Source organism: Oncorhynchus masou, chromosome 23, assembly GCF_036934945.1.
Source record: "Oncorhynchus masou masou isolate Uvic2021 chromosome 23, UVic_Omas_1.1, whole genome shotgun sequence".
Taxonomy (NCBI): Eukaryota; Metazoa; Chordata; class Actinopteri; order Salmoniformes; family Salmonidae; genus Oncorhynchus; species Oncorhynchus masou.
Genome location: NC_088234.1, coordinates 48,057,286 through 48,075,963, shown reverse-complemented (window position 1 = coordinate 48,075,963; position 18,678 = coordinate 48,057,286). Strand labels below are relative to the sequence as shown.

The following is an 18,678-nucleotide window of genomic DNA, read 5'->3' as shown; positions in this document are numbered from 1 at the left end:
ATCTTGTGCGACAGGTCCACTACAGAAAGGACTGCCCACTTCACCGCTTTTACTTGCCCGGTACCAACTCCACAGTGCGCGCTCGGGCGCAAGCAACCCGCACACACACACATACGCACGCACATACACGCACGCACACACACACTCTCTACCTCTCTCTCTCTCTCTCTCTCTCTCTTTCTCTCTCTCTCCCTCTCTCTCTCTCCCCCTCTATCTTGCAGCCATGCACTCTCACATGAATGCGACCTCTCCCCGCCACTTTTCTCTGTATTCTCGGCTTGCGTAGCTTTTCGCTTCGGTTTGTCCAGGTGATATCGAGCTGAGTCAAAGTAGCCAATTATTTGATCGTATTTCAAGTTCATCATTACGACAAACGCATGGCGATAAAGTTTCTTTCTTGGATGTATCATTATTGATATGTGAATAAGGCTATAACGTGACAGCTACGTGTAGGTTAAACAGGTATTGAGGGTTTTCAACCTTCCACGCACGAAGGAACGCTCGGTGCCATAGGAAGGAGGGGAGAGAACATGGACTAAAATAATATATGGTACCCATGTGCATTTAATAGTAACAACTAATCTTATATAATTCCCCAATAATCCAGATAAACAGCTTTCGCCTATCTGTGATTAAGTAATTAATTGATGATGCAAATTATGAAGTTTGCCAATGCATTTTAATTCAAACGTAGGATATCCAATATGAAAGTTCCAGAATAAGATGATCCGCCAAACAACACCCATGCACTCCCTGTTGACATTGTGTGTATTGAACCCACTGCTGACAAATTCTTCCTGCACAGAAAATTCTCCAGTGTCAAATCAACACTGAGTGTGTTAAATTGAACACTGTCCCAGTGTCTATATGGTCCACATTTGTCAGTGTTAAATTAACACTGCGATTAGTGTAAAGCCTTATTTGCATATTTCCTTGCCCTTGCCTTTCGAGTGAATTGTACAGTTACTACCCATGATTGTATTTGTTAGTGACAGAGACATGGTTGTTGCATTCATTCATTTCTAGCCCTGTGGCCTTCACCAAGTGAGATCCTAAGGGAATATGTTATAATTAAATTCAATGATTTTAAGACAATACCATAGATATTCCACAAGGCCTTATTTTGAGGGCCTAGTTTTACCCTAATACAGTAGCCTGAAACTCATGGTTTACATTCCACATCAGACCTGCAAGTCACATTATGCTGGTTTGCAAAGGGATGTGAAATTCCTATTGGAATCCAGCCAGAGTGGGGATATCCAACATTTATAGTTTCTATTCACCCGCAATCTACATTCAGAATGACTGCCAGGGTTGGGGAGACTATAGATTACTTAAAGCATGTAAACTGGAACAACAATTTCAGTAACCAGTGCAATAAGTCCAAGAAACAGATTGGATTTGTTTAGAAAAATCTATGTTATTTATATTTGAGTAGCACAAGATTAATTAACCAATCAAATATATGCAAAAACAAAGATATTGAAACAAACAATTCTAAAAATCAAGCTGCAATAGAACATTATGGGAAATATGATAATGATGGGCCTGGCTTTGGTTCAACTCTGGTTATTAACACCAACACTGGGGTTATTTTACACCACTGAGTGTTCATTTAACTCTTACAAAGTTAATTGAACTCCTGAATGAAAACTAGAAATGTTAAACTGAAAAATCAACACTAGTTAACACTGGCCAATTTGCTGTGTGTCTTTTGTCATTTGCCCAATGACAATCCAAACTGTATAGAAGGACGACCTTGTACATATCCATAATTTTATGTCAAGTAGCCAATATTGGCATAGGATTTAGTCACTGGCGAAAACTAATTGATTTGAAGGTCCATCACCATTTTACGAGTATTGTCTTCAAAATTCCAAATTTGTCTTTAGCTTGTAGTCACAAATGTCTTTGATAATAGCCTAAGCTTTATACTGTATCTTATTACAGCACCAATAGGCTTACTGTGCCTTAAAACGGATTTTGTCAGATTTCTTACAACTACCTGGCAAACAATGCATATGCCTACGCCGAACTCCATCAAATGAAGCCACCGCTGCCTTAAAATGAATATATGAGTTAGATTCAATTGCCTGAGAAATATGACAAAGGAATTCTATAAGCAACTCTGGTTTCATTGTCAACTGATTACTAATGTTGGCGTTAGTTTTAGCAGTCTGTAATAGAGTAACTATGAATAATGATTAGTGTTACTTACATAACATATGCCATTTAGCAGACACTTTTATCCAAAGCAACTTACAGTAATGTGTGCATGCATTTGTGAATGGGTGGTCCCGGGAATTGAACCCAATATCATGGCGTTACAAGCTCCATGTTCTACCAACTGAGCTACAAAGGACCACTTCCCAGATATCTTGAGTAAATATTTGCAGTTTGGATGAAGTAAATGTAATCAAAAGAAATCCAGATGTTTCACATAGTGTGGAGAAGAAGTGTGGAAACAGAATGACGGGGACATTCAGTCAAAACATATCACACTATGGGTCAAATGAGGACACATCATAATACGCAGGCAGCGCAACATTCCATCATAAATGATCATTCAATAGCCTACTTCTTTCACATCGTTGTCCATGATTATGGAAGCATGATTCTGCTGTTTGGAGAATACATTATCACATTGTTTCAATGTGCAAACGGTTGAACAATTTTTGTTTTGTTGATGAAATAAGATAATCTAAAAAGGTTCCAGGTGTTTATTTGTGCTAATCTAGCAGATGTTCACTACAATTTGTACAAAATATAACCTATTGGTTGAGCATACCACAAATGTCATGTATGTACAGGTGTATTACTGACATCCATAAAGATGTCAGTCATACACCTGTACATACATGACATTTGTGGTATGCTCAACTCTCTTGTTATTGCCTCAGTGGGGTTGCCCTGTCTATGACGTGCATTTATTTGCAGATGAAATGTTGCAATTACAAACCCCACAGGTGATCAAACACTTAGCAAAAGAGCAAATAGAGGGCTTTGATTGTAAGGAGTTGCTGCTGCATGTTTTAAACAGAAAGTAATACTTTCAGGTTAGAAACGGGCCACTGACATCACTCAGCGAGATAAGGGTTTTGATTTAGTTATAGAAAACCCTACAATATCTTTACACTGCACATAGAAACATAAATGCTTTAATTTTCCACAAAAATGCAGTTTATGCTGCACTGTAGCCTAACGTTACATTAACATTTTTATATTTTTACATTAAGTTGTCCCTCCTTACACGGTTAATAGGCCTATCTATTAATTCATTAATCATTATGGAATAACTTTAGTGCCTACATTTTCTAATGCTAAAGAATAGCACAGCCATAAATGCATAAGGAAACATTGGCTCCAGAAATAATTTTGTATGATAATTTCATCATACTGGGCCACCAACAGAATCAATCACCCAAAACCTTCAAACATGTGTATCAACAGATGAACCAACCATATAGGTATTGGGGACATGGGCTGCAATGACAGTTTGTGTTGTTGTTTACACCAGATTACAAAGATGAAGATTACAAAGATGAAGTGCTGCAGTCTTTTGCATTTCCAAGGATGCTGACCATAATGCTTTCGTCATCACGAACACTCAATCAACCTTGCTTACGGTTAGTCCCGCCCATTTAGATTCCTTGATTTCATGTCGCTAGAGTAGTTGGATACATTAGCTTATGGATAAGTCAACAGAAGTTTATGTAGCTAGTTATGATAAATGTAAAAAAAAACGTCCGTCTTCTATTGATTCAAGGTATTTTTTTCCAATAGGAATTATATTTCGTCAGCCTAGAGAGCTGTCAAACAAAACAGGCGATTGGCTTAGAGTTGTCAAACCATCCCAGTGCAGCATGTTCGGTTGTGAAGACCCAGGTTTTACACGTCAGTGTGTTTACCAAGAACAGATTGACAGCCGGTTTATGTGTTACATTTGTCCATATTAGGAACAAATTACCGAATGAATCAATAGTTGTGGGTTTTAATATGACTCACGTACTGGTATGTCAAAATATTTGAATTGTCCTATACGTTGTAATTGATTTTTGGTCATCACTGTTGGCCAGTTAGCTTGCTAGCTAACTAAGTTAGCTATCATCAGTTGAAATTGTACAAGACTCCATCTTGGAACTGCAACCATACAGGTAGGCTATTTTCACAGTTCAGTTTGGCGCAATGTTAGTTTTCTAGTTGATGAGTCATAAATCCAGTAAAAGCTCATTTCACACAGTCATTGTTTCACCCCGACTGTGTGTCGTCAACAATGTAAATTACGGCAGAACTAGCGAACCGACCTGTCCAATTTGACTGAGCCTAGCTAGCTACGTAACTTGATAGCTAACGTTAGCTAGCTAGTTGTCTCACCAAGTTAATGTTAGTTTAATCTTTGGCCGTGAAATATCTATCGTTGGGTAGCTATCTAATAGATAAAGCATATCGATAGCTTTATACAATAATTTCCCAAACCACTTGTCTATGTAGCTGGTTAGTTATTTAGCTAGCTAGCTAGATTGTAACATTGGTGTCGAGCCAATTACCCTAGTTAGCCAATTCACTAGCTAGCTAAATTGTACCAGCCATCACATGATTGGTGATCAAAACTAAATTCACTGCAGCATTAGGAATATTCTGTTGTAAATCAGCAACTCATGTTTAAATGAAGATAATCCCAACATGTAAGCAAGCCTTTATTACTTCGCAGCCAGCTAGCTAGCTGGGCTAGCCTAACCATCGTATCTATGCCAGGCCTGTAAATTACAAGGCTAGGTGAGTAGCTAGTTTGCTAGTGATGCTACTGTTAGGTTATCAATCCATCCACAGTTGACACAGTAGCATAGATGTCAAAATGACAGGTAGTCAGTCGCGCGGATGTTACTGATAAACGAGTCTAAAACATGGGGAGTTTCAAGTAGCTAACTAATTTCAGTTGAGAAGAAGACTGAAGACTCTCTAGCCACTTCCCTACCAATAAGAAGAAGTTAGGTGTTTTATCTCTGAACACTCAAGATGGTTTCTCCACGGACTGTTAGATAAGGGGAGCCTTGGGGAATTAAGAAATCAGACAGGCCAAGGCAAACTTTTTTATTAACATAATTGGTGAATCAAAGGGAAATTCTAAACTGATCTGGGAGAATCTAAAAAAGTTAACAGGGAAAGATCATAGTATTCACCATGATTTCTAAAACAGGATGCAGTCGAAATAGCAATAGCCTTCAATTCCTACTGTATTGACTCCGTCAGGATACTGACACAGAACCCCTCCACTGGTTTCTTGGGCTCATTGCTAGTAAATTATGTTCAACCTGTCTTCATCATAAGGGAGGTTTCTGAGTCAAAGGTGAACAAGGTGATTAGCTCACTAAAGAACTCTAAAGCCAAAGATGTGTTTGGGCTGGACTCTACCTTTCTTAAACACTACAAAGAGTCACTTATTGGCCCCATTACTAAGGTCACAAACACATCTATTGGTCTTGGGGTGTTTCCACGTGTATGGAAGTCGGCCATAATAACGGCCATCTTTAAATCAGGCGACCCTGCTGACGTGAGTAACTACAGGCCCATTAGTACTACCTGTGGTGTCAAAGGTTGTTGAACAGTGTGTAGCAGAACAACTGATTGCCCACCTCAACAACAGCCCCTTCACATTACCCTCCATGCAGTTTGGCTTCAGAGCGAAACACTCCACAGATACGGCCATGGAAAATGTGAAGTCCAAGATGGACAAAGGGGGCGTTGTTGGGGCTGTGTTTCTGGACCTAAGGAAGGCTTTTGATACTGTATGAGACACTCATCACAAAATTGTCCAAGTTCAACATTTCCCCTGATGCCTTGGATGGATGAAATCATACCTTGAAGGCAGAACTCAGTGTGTCAGAGTGAGCAATGAGCTGTCGCCCACTCTTAGCTATGATGTGGGCGTGCCCCAAGGGGCAATACTGGGGCCCCTCCTGTTCAGCCTGTACCTTAATGATCTGCCTTCTGTCTGTACTGGGTCTGAAGTTCAAATGTATGCAGATGATACAGTGATATATGTGCACGCAAAGAGCAAACAACAAGCTGCACAAGAACTCACTACTGTAATTGTCCAGGTTACAAAGTGGCTCAGTGACTCGTGTTTGCATCTCAATGTGAAAAAAACTGCATGTTCTTCACAAAGAGGGCAACAGCTGCTACTGAGCCAGATGTCTGTGTGTCAGGGGAGAAGCTCCAGGTGGTATCGGATTTTAAGTACCGTGGCATCATATTTGATTCCAACCTCTCTTTTAAAAAGCATGTGAAAAAGGTAATTAAAATAACCAAATTCAACCTAACTAATTTCCGATTTATACGAAATTGTTTGACTACAGAGGTAGCAAAACTGTACTTCAAATCTATGATACTCCCCCACTTAACATACTGCTTGACTAGTTGGGCCCAAGCTTGCTGTACAACAGGCTCTCAAAGTGCTTGATAGGAAGCCCAATAGCCATCATCACTGTTACGTCCTCAGAAAGCATGAGCTCCTGATATGGGAAATTCTTGTGCAATACACCGACGCATGTCTTGTATTCAAGATCCTAAATGGCCTGGCTCCCCCTCCACTCAGTATTTTTGTTAAACAGAATACCCAAATATGTGGTAGCAGATCCACAAGGTCTGCCATGAGAGGTGACTGTATAGTTAGTTCCCTTAAGGAAAAGCACCTTTAGTAAATCCGTTTTCTCTGTGAGAGCTTCCCATGTCTGGAATACACTGCCATCAGACACACATAACTGCACCACATATCACACTTTTACAAAATGCTTGAAGACATGGCTAAAGGTCAATCAGATTTGTGAACATGGTCCCTAGCTGTGTGTTGCCGCTTTCCTTGTTATCTGTTGTCTGTAGCTTGTGAGGTGTGGAAACACTTTGTTGCTTTTATGAATTTTGTCTTGCGGCCTTTTGTTCTATGTTGCTCTGTCTGTATGCTACGTCTTGCTTGTCCTATGTTGCTATTGTCTATATTGTAATTGCTTTTAATAACCTGCCCAGGGACTGCGGTTGAAAATTAGCCGACTGGCTAAAACCGGCACTTTTACTGAAACGTTGATTAATGTGCACTGTCCCTGTAAAAATAAACTCAAACAACACTCGGTGGAGACTAGAGATCCTGACTGCCAATATTTCCTGCCCTAGACATACCATGTAGTTATCCTGACCCTCACACCTCACCATTGTCACACACACTAATGGTTGCTAATTCAGACAGTGTGGTATATTAGCAATAATTATATGTATCAAAATTAGAGGTCGACCGATTATGATTTTTCAACGCCGATATCGACTATTGGAGGACCAAAAATGCCGATACCGATTAATCGTTCAATTTTTATTTTTTATTTGTAATAATGACAATTATAGCTACTGAATGAACACTTATTTTAACTTAATATAAAACATCAATAAAATAAATTTAGCCTCAAATAAATAATGAAACATGTTCAATTTGGTTTAAATAATGCAAAAACTAAGTGTTGGAGAAGAAAGTAAAAGTGCAATATGTGCTATGTAAGAAAGCTAACGTTTCAGTTCCTTGCTCAGAACTTGAGAACATATGAAAGTTGGTGGTTTCTTTTAACATGAGACTTCAATATTCCATAAGAGGTTTTAGTTTGTAGTTAGTATTTATAGGACTATTTCTCTCTCTACCATTTGTATTTCATATACCTTTGACTATTTGATGTTCTTATTGGCACTATAGTATTGCCAGTGTAACAGTATAGCTTCCGCCCCCCTCCTCGCTCCTACCTGGGCTCGAACCAGGAACACATCAACAACAGCCACACTCAAAGCATCGTTACCCATCGCTCCACAAAAGCCGCGGCCCTTGCAGCGCAAGGGGAATAACTACTCCAAATCTAAAAGCGAGTGACGTTTGAAACTGTATTAGCACACCCAGATAACTAGCTAGCCATTTCACATTGGTTACACCAGGCTGATAGGCTTGAAGTCATAAACAGCGCTATGCTTGCGAAGAGCTGCTGTCAAAATGCACGAAAGTGCTGTTTGAATGAATGATTACGGGCCTGCTGCTGCTCAGACTGCTCTATCAAATCAGACTTAATTATAACATAATAACAAACAGAAATACGAGCCTTTGGTCATTAATATGGTCGAATCCGGAAACTATCATTTCGAAAACAAAACGTTTATTATTTCAGTGAAATATGGAACCGTTCGGTATTTTATCTAAAGGGTGGCATCCCTAAGTCTAAATATTCTTGTTACATTGCACAACCTTCAATGTATGTCATAATTACGTAAAATTCTGGCAAATTAGTTTGCAATGAGCCAGGTGGCCCAAACTGTTGCATATACCCTGACTCTGCGTGCAATGAACGCAAGAGAAATGACACAATTTCACCTGGTTCATATTGCCTGCTAAACTGGATTAGTAGTTATAACTAGTGATTATGATTGATTGTTTTTTATAAGAAGTGTAATGCTAGCTAGCAATTTACCTTGGCTTTTACTGCATTCGTGTAACAGGCAGGCTACTCGTGGAGTACAATGGTTAGAGCGTTGGACTAGTTAACTGTGCGGTTGCAAGATTGAAACCCCTGAGCTGACATGGTGAAAATCTGTCGTTCTGCCCCTGAACAAGGCAGTTAACCCACAGTTCCTAGGCAGTCATTGAACATAAGAATGTGTTCTTAACGGACTTTCCTAGTTAAATAAAGGTATAAGAAAAATGAAAAAAATAATCGGAAATCGGCGCCCAAAAATACCGAATTTTCGATTACGTAAACTTGAAATCGGCCCTAATTAATCGTCCATTCCTATTAATCGGTCAACCTCTAATCAAAATTCTTGAAAAAGTAAGATGTAGAACTATGTTAGGCAGTCAGTCTTTCTGAGACTACTCACCTTCAAACTCTGCAATGTTCCACCTCTCCATCTGTTTACCTTAATCTCAGCTGGTTGACCAACAGACCATACACAGGTGTTGTGAGGACTTTTATCTGAGACATGAATTTAAGTTTATGCAGTTTATACCACTATTTAATGTAACATATTTGAGAATGCTAAGACAGCCATCATACAACAACCTACCCTGCATTGCTTGGAAACTTTTTTTGTCAAAGTCATAAACAAATTTGTCCTCACTTTTCTTGCGGCATATATTTGTTCTTGCCAGCATAATGTGTAGATCCCTTACTGTCCACTATTAAAACAGAAAATACTACCATTAGCAAATGTACAGGATTCAAATATTCTACATTAAGCTACCACTAATGTGCAAGTTGTAGAAGTAAACAATTAACTTACTGATAGCTCATTCCATCTTGCCCGATAAATGCCTGTCCTGGTGCAGTCACTGGAGAAGAGCTCTGCTGTTGCTGCTGCTGTTGGAATAGTTGAGCTACTTGTTTATAAGGCCTTTCGTTCATATCAACCACTGTGTTGTAGTCCAGCATCGGATTCAGCCTGGCCATGAGTTGTTAGAAATCCATGCTAGAGGTCGACCGATTTATGATTTTTCAACACCGATACCGATTTATTGGAGGACCAAAAAAATCCGATACCGATTAATTGGCAATGTTTTTTTATTTTTTATTTTTAAATATATATATTTTTTGTAATAATAACAATTACAACAATACTGAATGAACACTTATTTTAACTTAATATAATGCATAAAAAATATATTTAGCCTCAAATAAATAATGAAACATTTTCAATTTGGTTTAAATAATGCAAAAACAAAGTGTTGGAGAAGTAAAAGTGCAATATGTGCCATGTAAAAAAGCTAACGTCTTGAGTTCCTTGCTCAGAACATGAGAACATATGAAAGTTGGTGGTTCCTTTTAACATGAGACTTTAATATTCCAAGGTAAGAGGTTTTTAGGTTGTAGTTAATATAGTATTTATTGGACTATTTCTCTCTATATGTAACAGTATAGCTTCCATCCCTCTCATCACCCCTACCTGGGCTCGAACCAGGAACACATCGACAACAGCCACACTCAAAGCAGTATTACCCATTCCTCCACAAAAGCCGCGGCCCTTGCAGAACAAGGTGAATAACTACTCCAAGTCTCAGAGCGAGTGACGTTTGAAACGCTATTAGCACGCACCCCGCTGACTAGCTAGCCATTTCACATCGGTTACACCAGCCATTAGGCTGATAGGCTTGAAGTCATAAACAGCGCTGTGCTTGCGAAGAGCTGCTGGCAAAACGCACGAAAGTGCTGTTTGAATGAATGCTTAAGAGCCTGCTGCTGCCTACCATCGCTCAGTCAGACTGATCTATCAATGACAACCTTCAATGTTATGTCATAATTATGTAAAATTCTGGCAAATTAGTTTGCAATGAGCCAGGCGGCCCAAACTGTTGCATATACCCTGATTCTGCGTGCAATGAACGCAAGAGAAATGACACAATTTCACCTGGTTAATATTGCCTGCTAACCTGGATTTCTTTTAGCTAAATATGCAGGTTTAAAAATATATACTTCTGTATATTGATTTTAAGGCATTGGTGTTTATGGTTAGGTACAGTCGTCCAACGATTGTGCTTTTTTCCGCAAATGCGCTTTTGTTAAATCATCCCCCAGCGTTGCATCGATTATATGCAACGCAGGACATGCTAGATAAACTAGAAATAACATCAACTATGTGTAGTTATAACTAGTGATTATGATTGGTTGTTTTTTACAAGATAAGTTTAATGCTAGCTAGCAACTTATCTTGGCTTCTACTATTTGCGTAACAGGCAGGCTCCTCATAGAGTGCAATGAGAGGCAGGTGGTTCGAGCGTTGGACTAGTTAACTGAAAGGTTGCAAGATTGGATCCCCCGAGCTGACAAGGTGAAAATCTGTCATTCTGCCCCTGAACAAGGCAGTTAACCCACCGTTCCTAGGCCGTCATTGAAAATAAGAATGTGTTCTTAACTGACTTGCCTGGTTAAATAAAGGTATAAAAACAAATCGGCAAAATCGGCGCCCAAAAATACCGATTTCCGATTGTTATGAAAACTTCAAATCGTCCCTAATTAATCAGCCATTCCGATTAATTGATCGAACTCTATTCCATGCCCTCGTTTGGTGATGCGTCGTTCCCCCGCACGAAGAGATTCCTGGCAGGCCCGAGGGTCCCATGAGCTAATGAGAGAAATGAACTGTCAATAGCCGCTTTCTCCTTTGCTGTATTTTACTAGGCATGGTTAGCTAGCTATCTGTTGGGTAGCCAACTTTGTTTTGGTAGCTAGCTAGCTAACATTACCCCCTACAACATATACAAATAAACATTAGCTGGCTTGTTTTTAGTCAAAACAGGAACATGCAATTTCTTACTCTTATAACTAAAATCCATGTAACATGATCCTTTTAACTACAAAGTTTAACTAGCTAGTAACATTCGTTATTGGCTGTAGTAATTTAACTTAGTGATCTAGCTAGATTGCTTTGTTGACAAATAATAAGACTGCTTCTTACCTTTTATTGCGGAATCACATTCGGAAGGTTGTGGCCTTGGGGTGTAGAGTATTGCAGACTCCGAGTACCGTTTATAAAGTTATCCGTAACCATTTCCAAGGCTTGGTGCGACAAGTAAAAATTCCAGAAGTTGTTCATGGTTTAAAATGACCGCCAGTATAAAACACCCCCAAGGAAGTGGTATGGCAGAGCTTTTAAATTGCGTTCATTTGATTGGTCATGTTCAACCGTCACGTCCTCACTTCTGGTTTTGTTGGTTTGATTGAAATGGTTTCCTTTCAATTGCTACGCCTCTCCCTTTTATTCCTGTGCATTTGTTTGGCTGGGTTTGTGCCGGTGTTTCATGAAACTACACTTTCTGTCCCATCAAAATGGACTTCTGGTACAAGTGCGTTGCTCACAATGACTTTATATTGTCACTCCAGCAGAGACTGAAGTGGAAGCGAGACATCTCACTGGCTAATGTTTCTTGGTTCATATACAAGTAGACCAGACCCAGCTGCTATTGCATTGGTGTCTATGGGAGAGCCACCCCTTAAGTTTACTGAAATTATGAAGCCCTGTGCATATTTCTTAAATTCTAACGTGAAAAACATTTGATAATTCATCATTGTTTATTTGATAAAACAAAAGTATGAAACACTATCGGTTTGTTATATGAAACTTTACATTGTACTGTGAAACTGCTTGAGGTCTTAATCCCATTTGTCAACCAGCCTTTTTAACTTGGCCTTTAATCAATCAATGTATTTATAAAGCCCTTTTTTTCCTTCAGCCTGAACAGCCAAAAAGCACATGTAATCGGATGTTTCAAGCCACATGCAAATCTGATTCCTGGCCATGCGATTTGTCTGAATGGTCAAATCTAATGTATTTGCCGTCAAGTGGTTTTAAACTATTATTTGGCATATCGTGTTGCTTACGAGCTACTCTGACAGTTTCACAAGGACATGTAGTAGCTAACTAGCTTGTTAATTGTTTACAAGCAAATTAGTGAATGTGTTAGAACTCTAAACAGCTATACCTAGCTAGCCAAAATGGACTAATTTTGAAAGTCGGGTCATTTTATCCTTTGAGGCTTTATTAAACATGTTCTTAAACCTATAATTTTGAACATTAAAAGTATCTGGGAAATGTCTATGGCAGGTATTGTTCTCAGCTTAGCTTGCTATAGAACTTCTGAGTGATAGGAAGCACGAGCAACACCACCAATCAGCCTACACCACTGCTCGCACACCAGTCGTTACTATGACAACTAGCGTAGCCATGTCAGCAAATGACTGCTGTCTGAACACACACATCCGATGTGGTCACTTGTAACTTGCTGTTTTGGACAGTCAGTATTCCAAAACCAATTTGAAAAATAACTGATCTGAGCGTTAAGGCCTGCAGTGTGAACAAGGCTTAAGTCTATCATTCAAAGCTTGCATTTCAGCACTCCCACCCCCCTGTACCAATAACATCTCCCCGCATAGACAGGGTATTTTTCTACAGTACCTTTCTCTGGCCGGCTTAAAGGTTAATCCAACCATTTTGAGGTACATGGGGAAACTGCTACTCAAATATTAACATACGCAATCTGATAATGTTCTGCTTGCCCAATTGTTTTATATTGAGGTGGTGTCCAGAGATACCATCTGCTTTATGCTGATTTAGCTGTAGGGTCAAATAGTTCAGTGTAGACAGTTGCATTGACTGGCTGGTCTTTGACTACCGAGCTATTTTACATGAATTCATTTTATTGCTTTAGAGTAAGAAGTAGGCCTACTGCAAATTTATATAATTTATAGTTTGTCTTCTCAGATATCAGGATGGTCGACAAGAATATATACATTGTCCAAGGGGAGATTATTACTGTTGTAAGTGCCATCAAGAGGAATTCAAGGTGGAATACCCACACTCCTTTGGTAAGTTAATTTGTCTTGGTGAAGAAAAATGGAGTAAAACTGCTATTTACCAATCTTGGCTTAGTTTGACATAAGACAACAGTTTAGTTTTAATTTGTAGAATTACCTGCTCCAGGAAGTAATGTGACAGACTTGGTACAAAAGGAAGAACGATTAATAAGTTAAGAGATAGATGGGGGGGGGGAATTGTGTTTTCATAATGCTGTCATGGATGTGTTTGTGTAGTGTTCAGGCTTAATCTTCATAAAAAAACTATACCGTAGCTCTATCCTTATGAACATACTCTGAGTAGAAGACAGCCGTTGTATTACAATTGTAGGCAGTGTTTTCATTTGAATCAAATCTGCAGCATTTGAATAGTTTCACTTTTGAGGTTCAGAGTCCTCTCATTAATTTTAGTTGATGCCAATATTGTTTATTGTTTTACCTTTGTACAGGATGAAGAACAAGATCCATTGCTTAACAGCTTCAGCCACCTGAAGGAGACTCTCAACAATATAAAAGGTAATTACGTCATAATGACAAGCACAACACATCACATAAGTGTTGTTGTATTTTGGGAAAATTGTCATGTCATAGGCAGATATCTGTAGTGAAGTCTCCTTAACTAATTCCTGACTAGCCCTCTTCTCTGTATAGTTGACCCATTAGGTCACCATTTCCTCCCTAACAGCATATTATACAGAGATACAGAGGATATGATAACACGTGAAAGTTTCTAACAATTATTCAATATACGAGAATGATGATAATTGTCTTTGCCCATGGAAACGGACAAGCTTAAAACAAAAGCCAAATTTTCATTTTCAATTTTCCCTTCGCCAATACGTTACATGGATAAACCTCAGCAAGTCGGGACCTTGGGGCTAAACACATTCAGATTGTTATCACAAAGTACCTTCTCCAGCCTGAAGAGTAAATGCATATTTAATCAGGTGTGCAGCAGATTTCCACAGAGAAATAGGCTGGCCTTTCACGTTTGTCAATATTATCTCTCTCAATGTCTTACTGGGGGGACTACTCAGCTTAATAATTTTAAGAAGTCCCATTGAAACGATATCACTGTTTGCTAATCTTTTATCCAAATTCCTCATTATGAACGAGACGGCGAAGGTAAATGTTAAGCTAAGTTGTGCAAGTGTTCTCCTCTGCACAAAGACGGGAAGATGTGTGCAACTATGAGGCGATGCACATCGCTTCAAGACACTTATCTCGGAGCTCTTATAACAACATGCAATTCAGTAAAAAAAATAAAGTAATATACTGTATCTATTTGATTTCCCTGCATGTCTTAATATTCTTGTCAAGAATTCCTTGATCGGTTTTGGTTGTGACAATACTTTGTTCTTGATATGTACTACTTCTATCAACTATATTTCCTCTGCAGGGCAATATTCTCCTTGTACTCAGACATAAGAATGTTCTATTCTTTATACTTACTTAGTCCTCTTATTCCGGGTTGGAAATAATTCCGCAACAATATTCCACTGGAGTCTCTTGGGCCACCGTTTGTGCATCTCTTCCAGTTCAGCCACCCCTGTCCATCGCCACATATTTGGACTGCCTCGCTTGTGCTTTCCCGTAGGTGTCCATTCGACGTGGACATTTTCTTGAGGCAGCCTCAGCAGTGCACTTATCTGTGCCATCGTATCCTGCCCATCTTGATCTATACTATACTGGTGGAATAAACTTTTTATAGGCCTACTGAGTTTGCAAAACTATCCTGCATGTTGGCAACACGTTCCATGATGTCACTTTGCATTCTTTCAGAATGGTTGCCAACATGATGCATATGACAGTTTTAAATTTCATATAGTTTGCTGAGCAAAAGAGGTTTAGTTGTTTCACATACACTAGGTTGGTCTCCTACAGTGCCTTCAGAAAGTATTCACACCCCTTGACTTATGCAAAATGTTATTGTTACAGTCTGATTACAAAATTGGTTAAATTGTTTTTCTCACCCATCTACACACAATATCCCATAATGGCAAAGTGAAAACATGTTTACGTTTTTTTGTGTGCAAATTTGTTGCAAATAAAATATCTAATTTCTGTAAGTATTCACACCCCATGTTAGAATCACCTTTGGCAGTGATTACAGCTGAGTCTTTCTGGGTAAGTATCTAAGAGCTTTGCACACCTAAATTGTACAATATTTGCACATTATTCTTTTGTTGTTGATCATTGCTAGCCATTTTCAAGGCTTGACATAGATTTTCAAGCTGATTTGTCAAAACTGTGACTTGGCCACTCAGGAGCATTTCAATTTTGTCTTGGTAAGCATTTCCAGTGTATATTTAGTCTTGTGTTTTAGGTTATTTTCCTGTTGAAAGGTGAATTTGTCTTAAGTTTTCCTCTAGGATTTTGCCTGTGCTTGGCTCTATTCTATTTCCTTAAAAAAACGTCCTTGCCGATGACAAGCATACCCATAACTAGAGGTCGACCGATTAATCGGAATGGCCGATTTAATTAGGGCCGATTTTCAAGTTTTCATAACAATCAGTAATCTGTATTTTTGGGTGCCGATTTGCCTATTTTAAAAAAGTAAAAAAAACAACTTTATTTATCTAGGCAAGTCTATTATGAACACATTCTTATTTTCAATGACGGCCCAGGAATGGTGCGTTAACTGCCTTGTTCAGGGGCAGAAGGACAGATTTTCACCTTGTCAGCTCGGGGGATCCAATCTTGCAACCTTATAGTTAACTAGTCCAACGCAATAACAACCTGCCTCTCTCTTGTTGCACTCCACAAGGAGACTGCCTGTTACCCGAATGCAGTAAGCCAAGGTAAGTTGCTAGCAAGCATTAAACTTATCTTATAAAAAACAATCAATCATAATCACTAGTTACCTACTAGCGTGTCCTGCGTTGCATATAACCTGACTGAGCATACAAGTATCTAAGTATCTAACTGAGCGGTGGTAGGCAGAAGCAGGCGTGTTTTCGTGCGTTTTGCCAGCAGCTCGTCATTGTGCGTCAAGCATTGCGCTGTTTGACTTCAAGCCTATCAACTCCTGAGATGAGGTTGGTGTAACCGAAGTGAAATGGCTAGCTAGTTAGCGCGCTAATAGCGTTTCAAACATCACTCGCTCTGAGCCTTCTAGTAGTTGTTCCCCTTGCTCTGCATGGGTAACGCTGTTGTCGTTGTGTTGTTGGTTCGAGCCCAGGGAGGAGCGAGGAGAGGGACGGAAGCTATACTGTTACACTGGCAATACTAAAGTGCCTATAAGAACATCCAATAGTCAAAGGTTAATGAAATACAAATGGCATAGAGGGAAATAGTCCTATAATTACAACCTAAAACTTCTCACCTGGGAATATTGAAGACTCATGTTAAAACGAAGCACCAGCTTTCATAAGTTCTCATGTTCTGAGCAAGGAACTGAAACGTTAGCTTTCTTACATAGCACATATTTCACTTTTACTTTCTTCTCCAACACTTAGTTTTTGCATTATTTAAACCAAATTGAACATGTTTCATTATTTACTTGAGGTTAAATTGATTTTATTGATGTATTATATTAAGTTAAAATAAGTGTTCATTCAGTATTGTTGTAATTGTCATTATTACATATATTTTTTTTTAAATCGTCTGACTTAATCGTTATCGGCTTTTTTGGTCTTCCAATAATCCCTATCGGCGTTGAAAAATCATAATCGGTCGACCTCTACCCATAACATGATGCAGCCACCACCATACTTGAAAATATGAAGAGTGGTACACAGTTTGTGTTGTTGGATTTGCCACAAACACAAATCTTTGTATTTTGGACACAAAGTTGTTTTCTTTGACACATTTTATGCAGTTTTACTTTAGTGCCTTATTACAAACAGGATGCATGTTTGGAGTATTTTTTTTATTCTGCACAGGCTTCCTTCTTTTCACTCTGTCAATTAGGTTAGTATTGTGGAGTAACTATAATGTTGTTGATCCATCCTCACTTTGCTCTTATCACAGCCACAACTCTGCAACTGTTTTAAAGCCACCGTTGGCCTCATGGTGAAATCCCTGAGCGGTTTCCTTTCTCTCTGGCAACTGAGTTATGAAGGACTCGTATCTTTGTTTTGCGTGTATCTTTGTTGTGACTGGGTGTTTTGATACACCATTCAAAATGTAATAACTTCACCATGCTCAAACTGACCTTCAATGTCGGCTTATTTTTTTAACCTGTAGGTGCCCTTTGCGAGGCATTAGAAAACCTCCTTGGTCTTTGTGGTTGAATCTGTGTTTGAAATTCACTGTTTGACTGAGAGACCTTAGAATTATCTGTGTGTGTGGGGTACATAGATGAGGTAGTAATTCAAAAGTGAGTCCATGTACCTTATGTGACTTGTTAAGCACATTTTTACTGCTGAACTTCTATAGGCTTGCCATAAAAATGTTATACGGAAGACACAATTCAGTTGAAGTTATTTAGGCTTGCCATGACAAAGGGGTTGTATATTTATTGACTCAAGAAGACATTTCAGCTTTCCATTTTTTATTAACTTAAAAAAATAATAATGTAAAAACATTATTCCACTGACATTATGGGGTATTGTGTGCAGGTCAGTGACACAATCTAAATGTAATACATGTAAAATGTAGGCTGTAACACAACAAAATGTGGAACAAGTCAAGGGCTGTGATTACTTTCTGAAGACGGTGTGTGGTTGCAGCGCAGAATTACTGTATGCTAACTTCAGCCGATTTGTTTTCTGGTCAGAATCTTTACATTTCACTTATTTTGCCTACTACGTTACTGTAGTGTAAATTCACATCAAATTCAAGTGTTGATCTCCTGATTTATCAAAAAAGCAAGCAAGTTTTTAACCATAATTTTACAAGGTAAGTTGAGAAGGAACATATTATAATTTTCATATTTGTTTTACAAATGTTGGGAGAAGGATGCAAAATGTTATGAAGTCATCTTTTCGATGTGCCATTCTCGATGGTCTACAAGAGATTGTATCTTCACAGGTGTGTTTGTATTGCCCTTCTCATAGATATTCATGGCTATGTGTTCAAGCAATCAGCTTAGACTGTGAGTGGTGTATGTTTGGCTTGGCTCATATTTCTCATCTTGGGGCTATAGTTTGTAAATGCTAGACATAAAGATTTTGGCTGTCCTGAGTTCACTTGTTTCCACCAGGGATTTTGTTTTCCCTACTCTACTGATCAGTCGGTCAGTAGAGTATGGGATGGCAAGTTGCTTTCAAGTTATTCAAACGTTTATGGTAACTAGTCTATGGCATCTCTATTAAATGGGTATCTCTAGTGCCATATAGGTTTCACATGCAGCAACCCCATTAGAACCCCT

The 18,678-nt window shown here is 38.9% G+C and overlaps 1 protein-coding gene across 1 annotated transcript in view; it reads left to right on the top strand.

The window, feature by feature from the left end:
- Positions 1 to 3,853: 3,853 nt before the first annotated feature.
- The window catches only part of LOC135510963 (Golgi-specific brefeldin A-resistance guanine nucleotide exchange factor 1-like), an 81,977-nt gene continuing 67,152 nt past the window's right edge, over positions 3,854 to 18,678 (top strand). The window contains 3 exon segments of the mRNA XM_064932321.1: positions 3,854 to 4,154; positions 13,273 to 13,376; positions 13,814 to 13,880. Of these exon segments, the coding sequence (XP_064788393.1) occupies positions 13,281 to 13,376; positions 13,814 to 13,880 (163 nt within the window). The 5' untranslated portion in view covers positions 3,854 to 4,154; positions 13,273 to 13,280.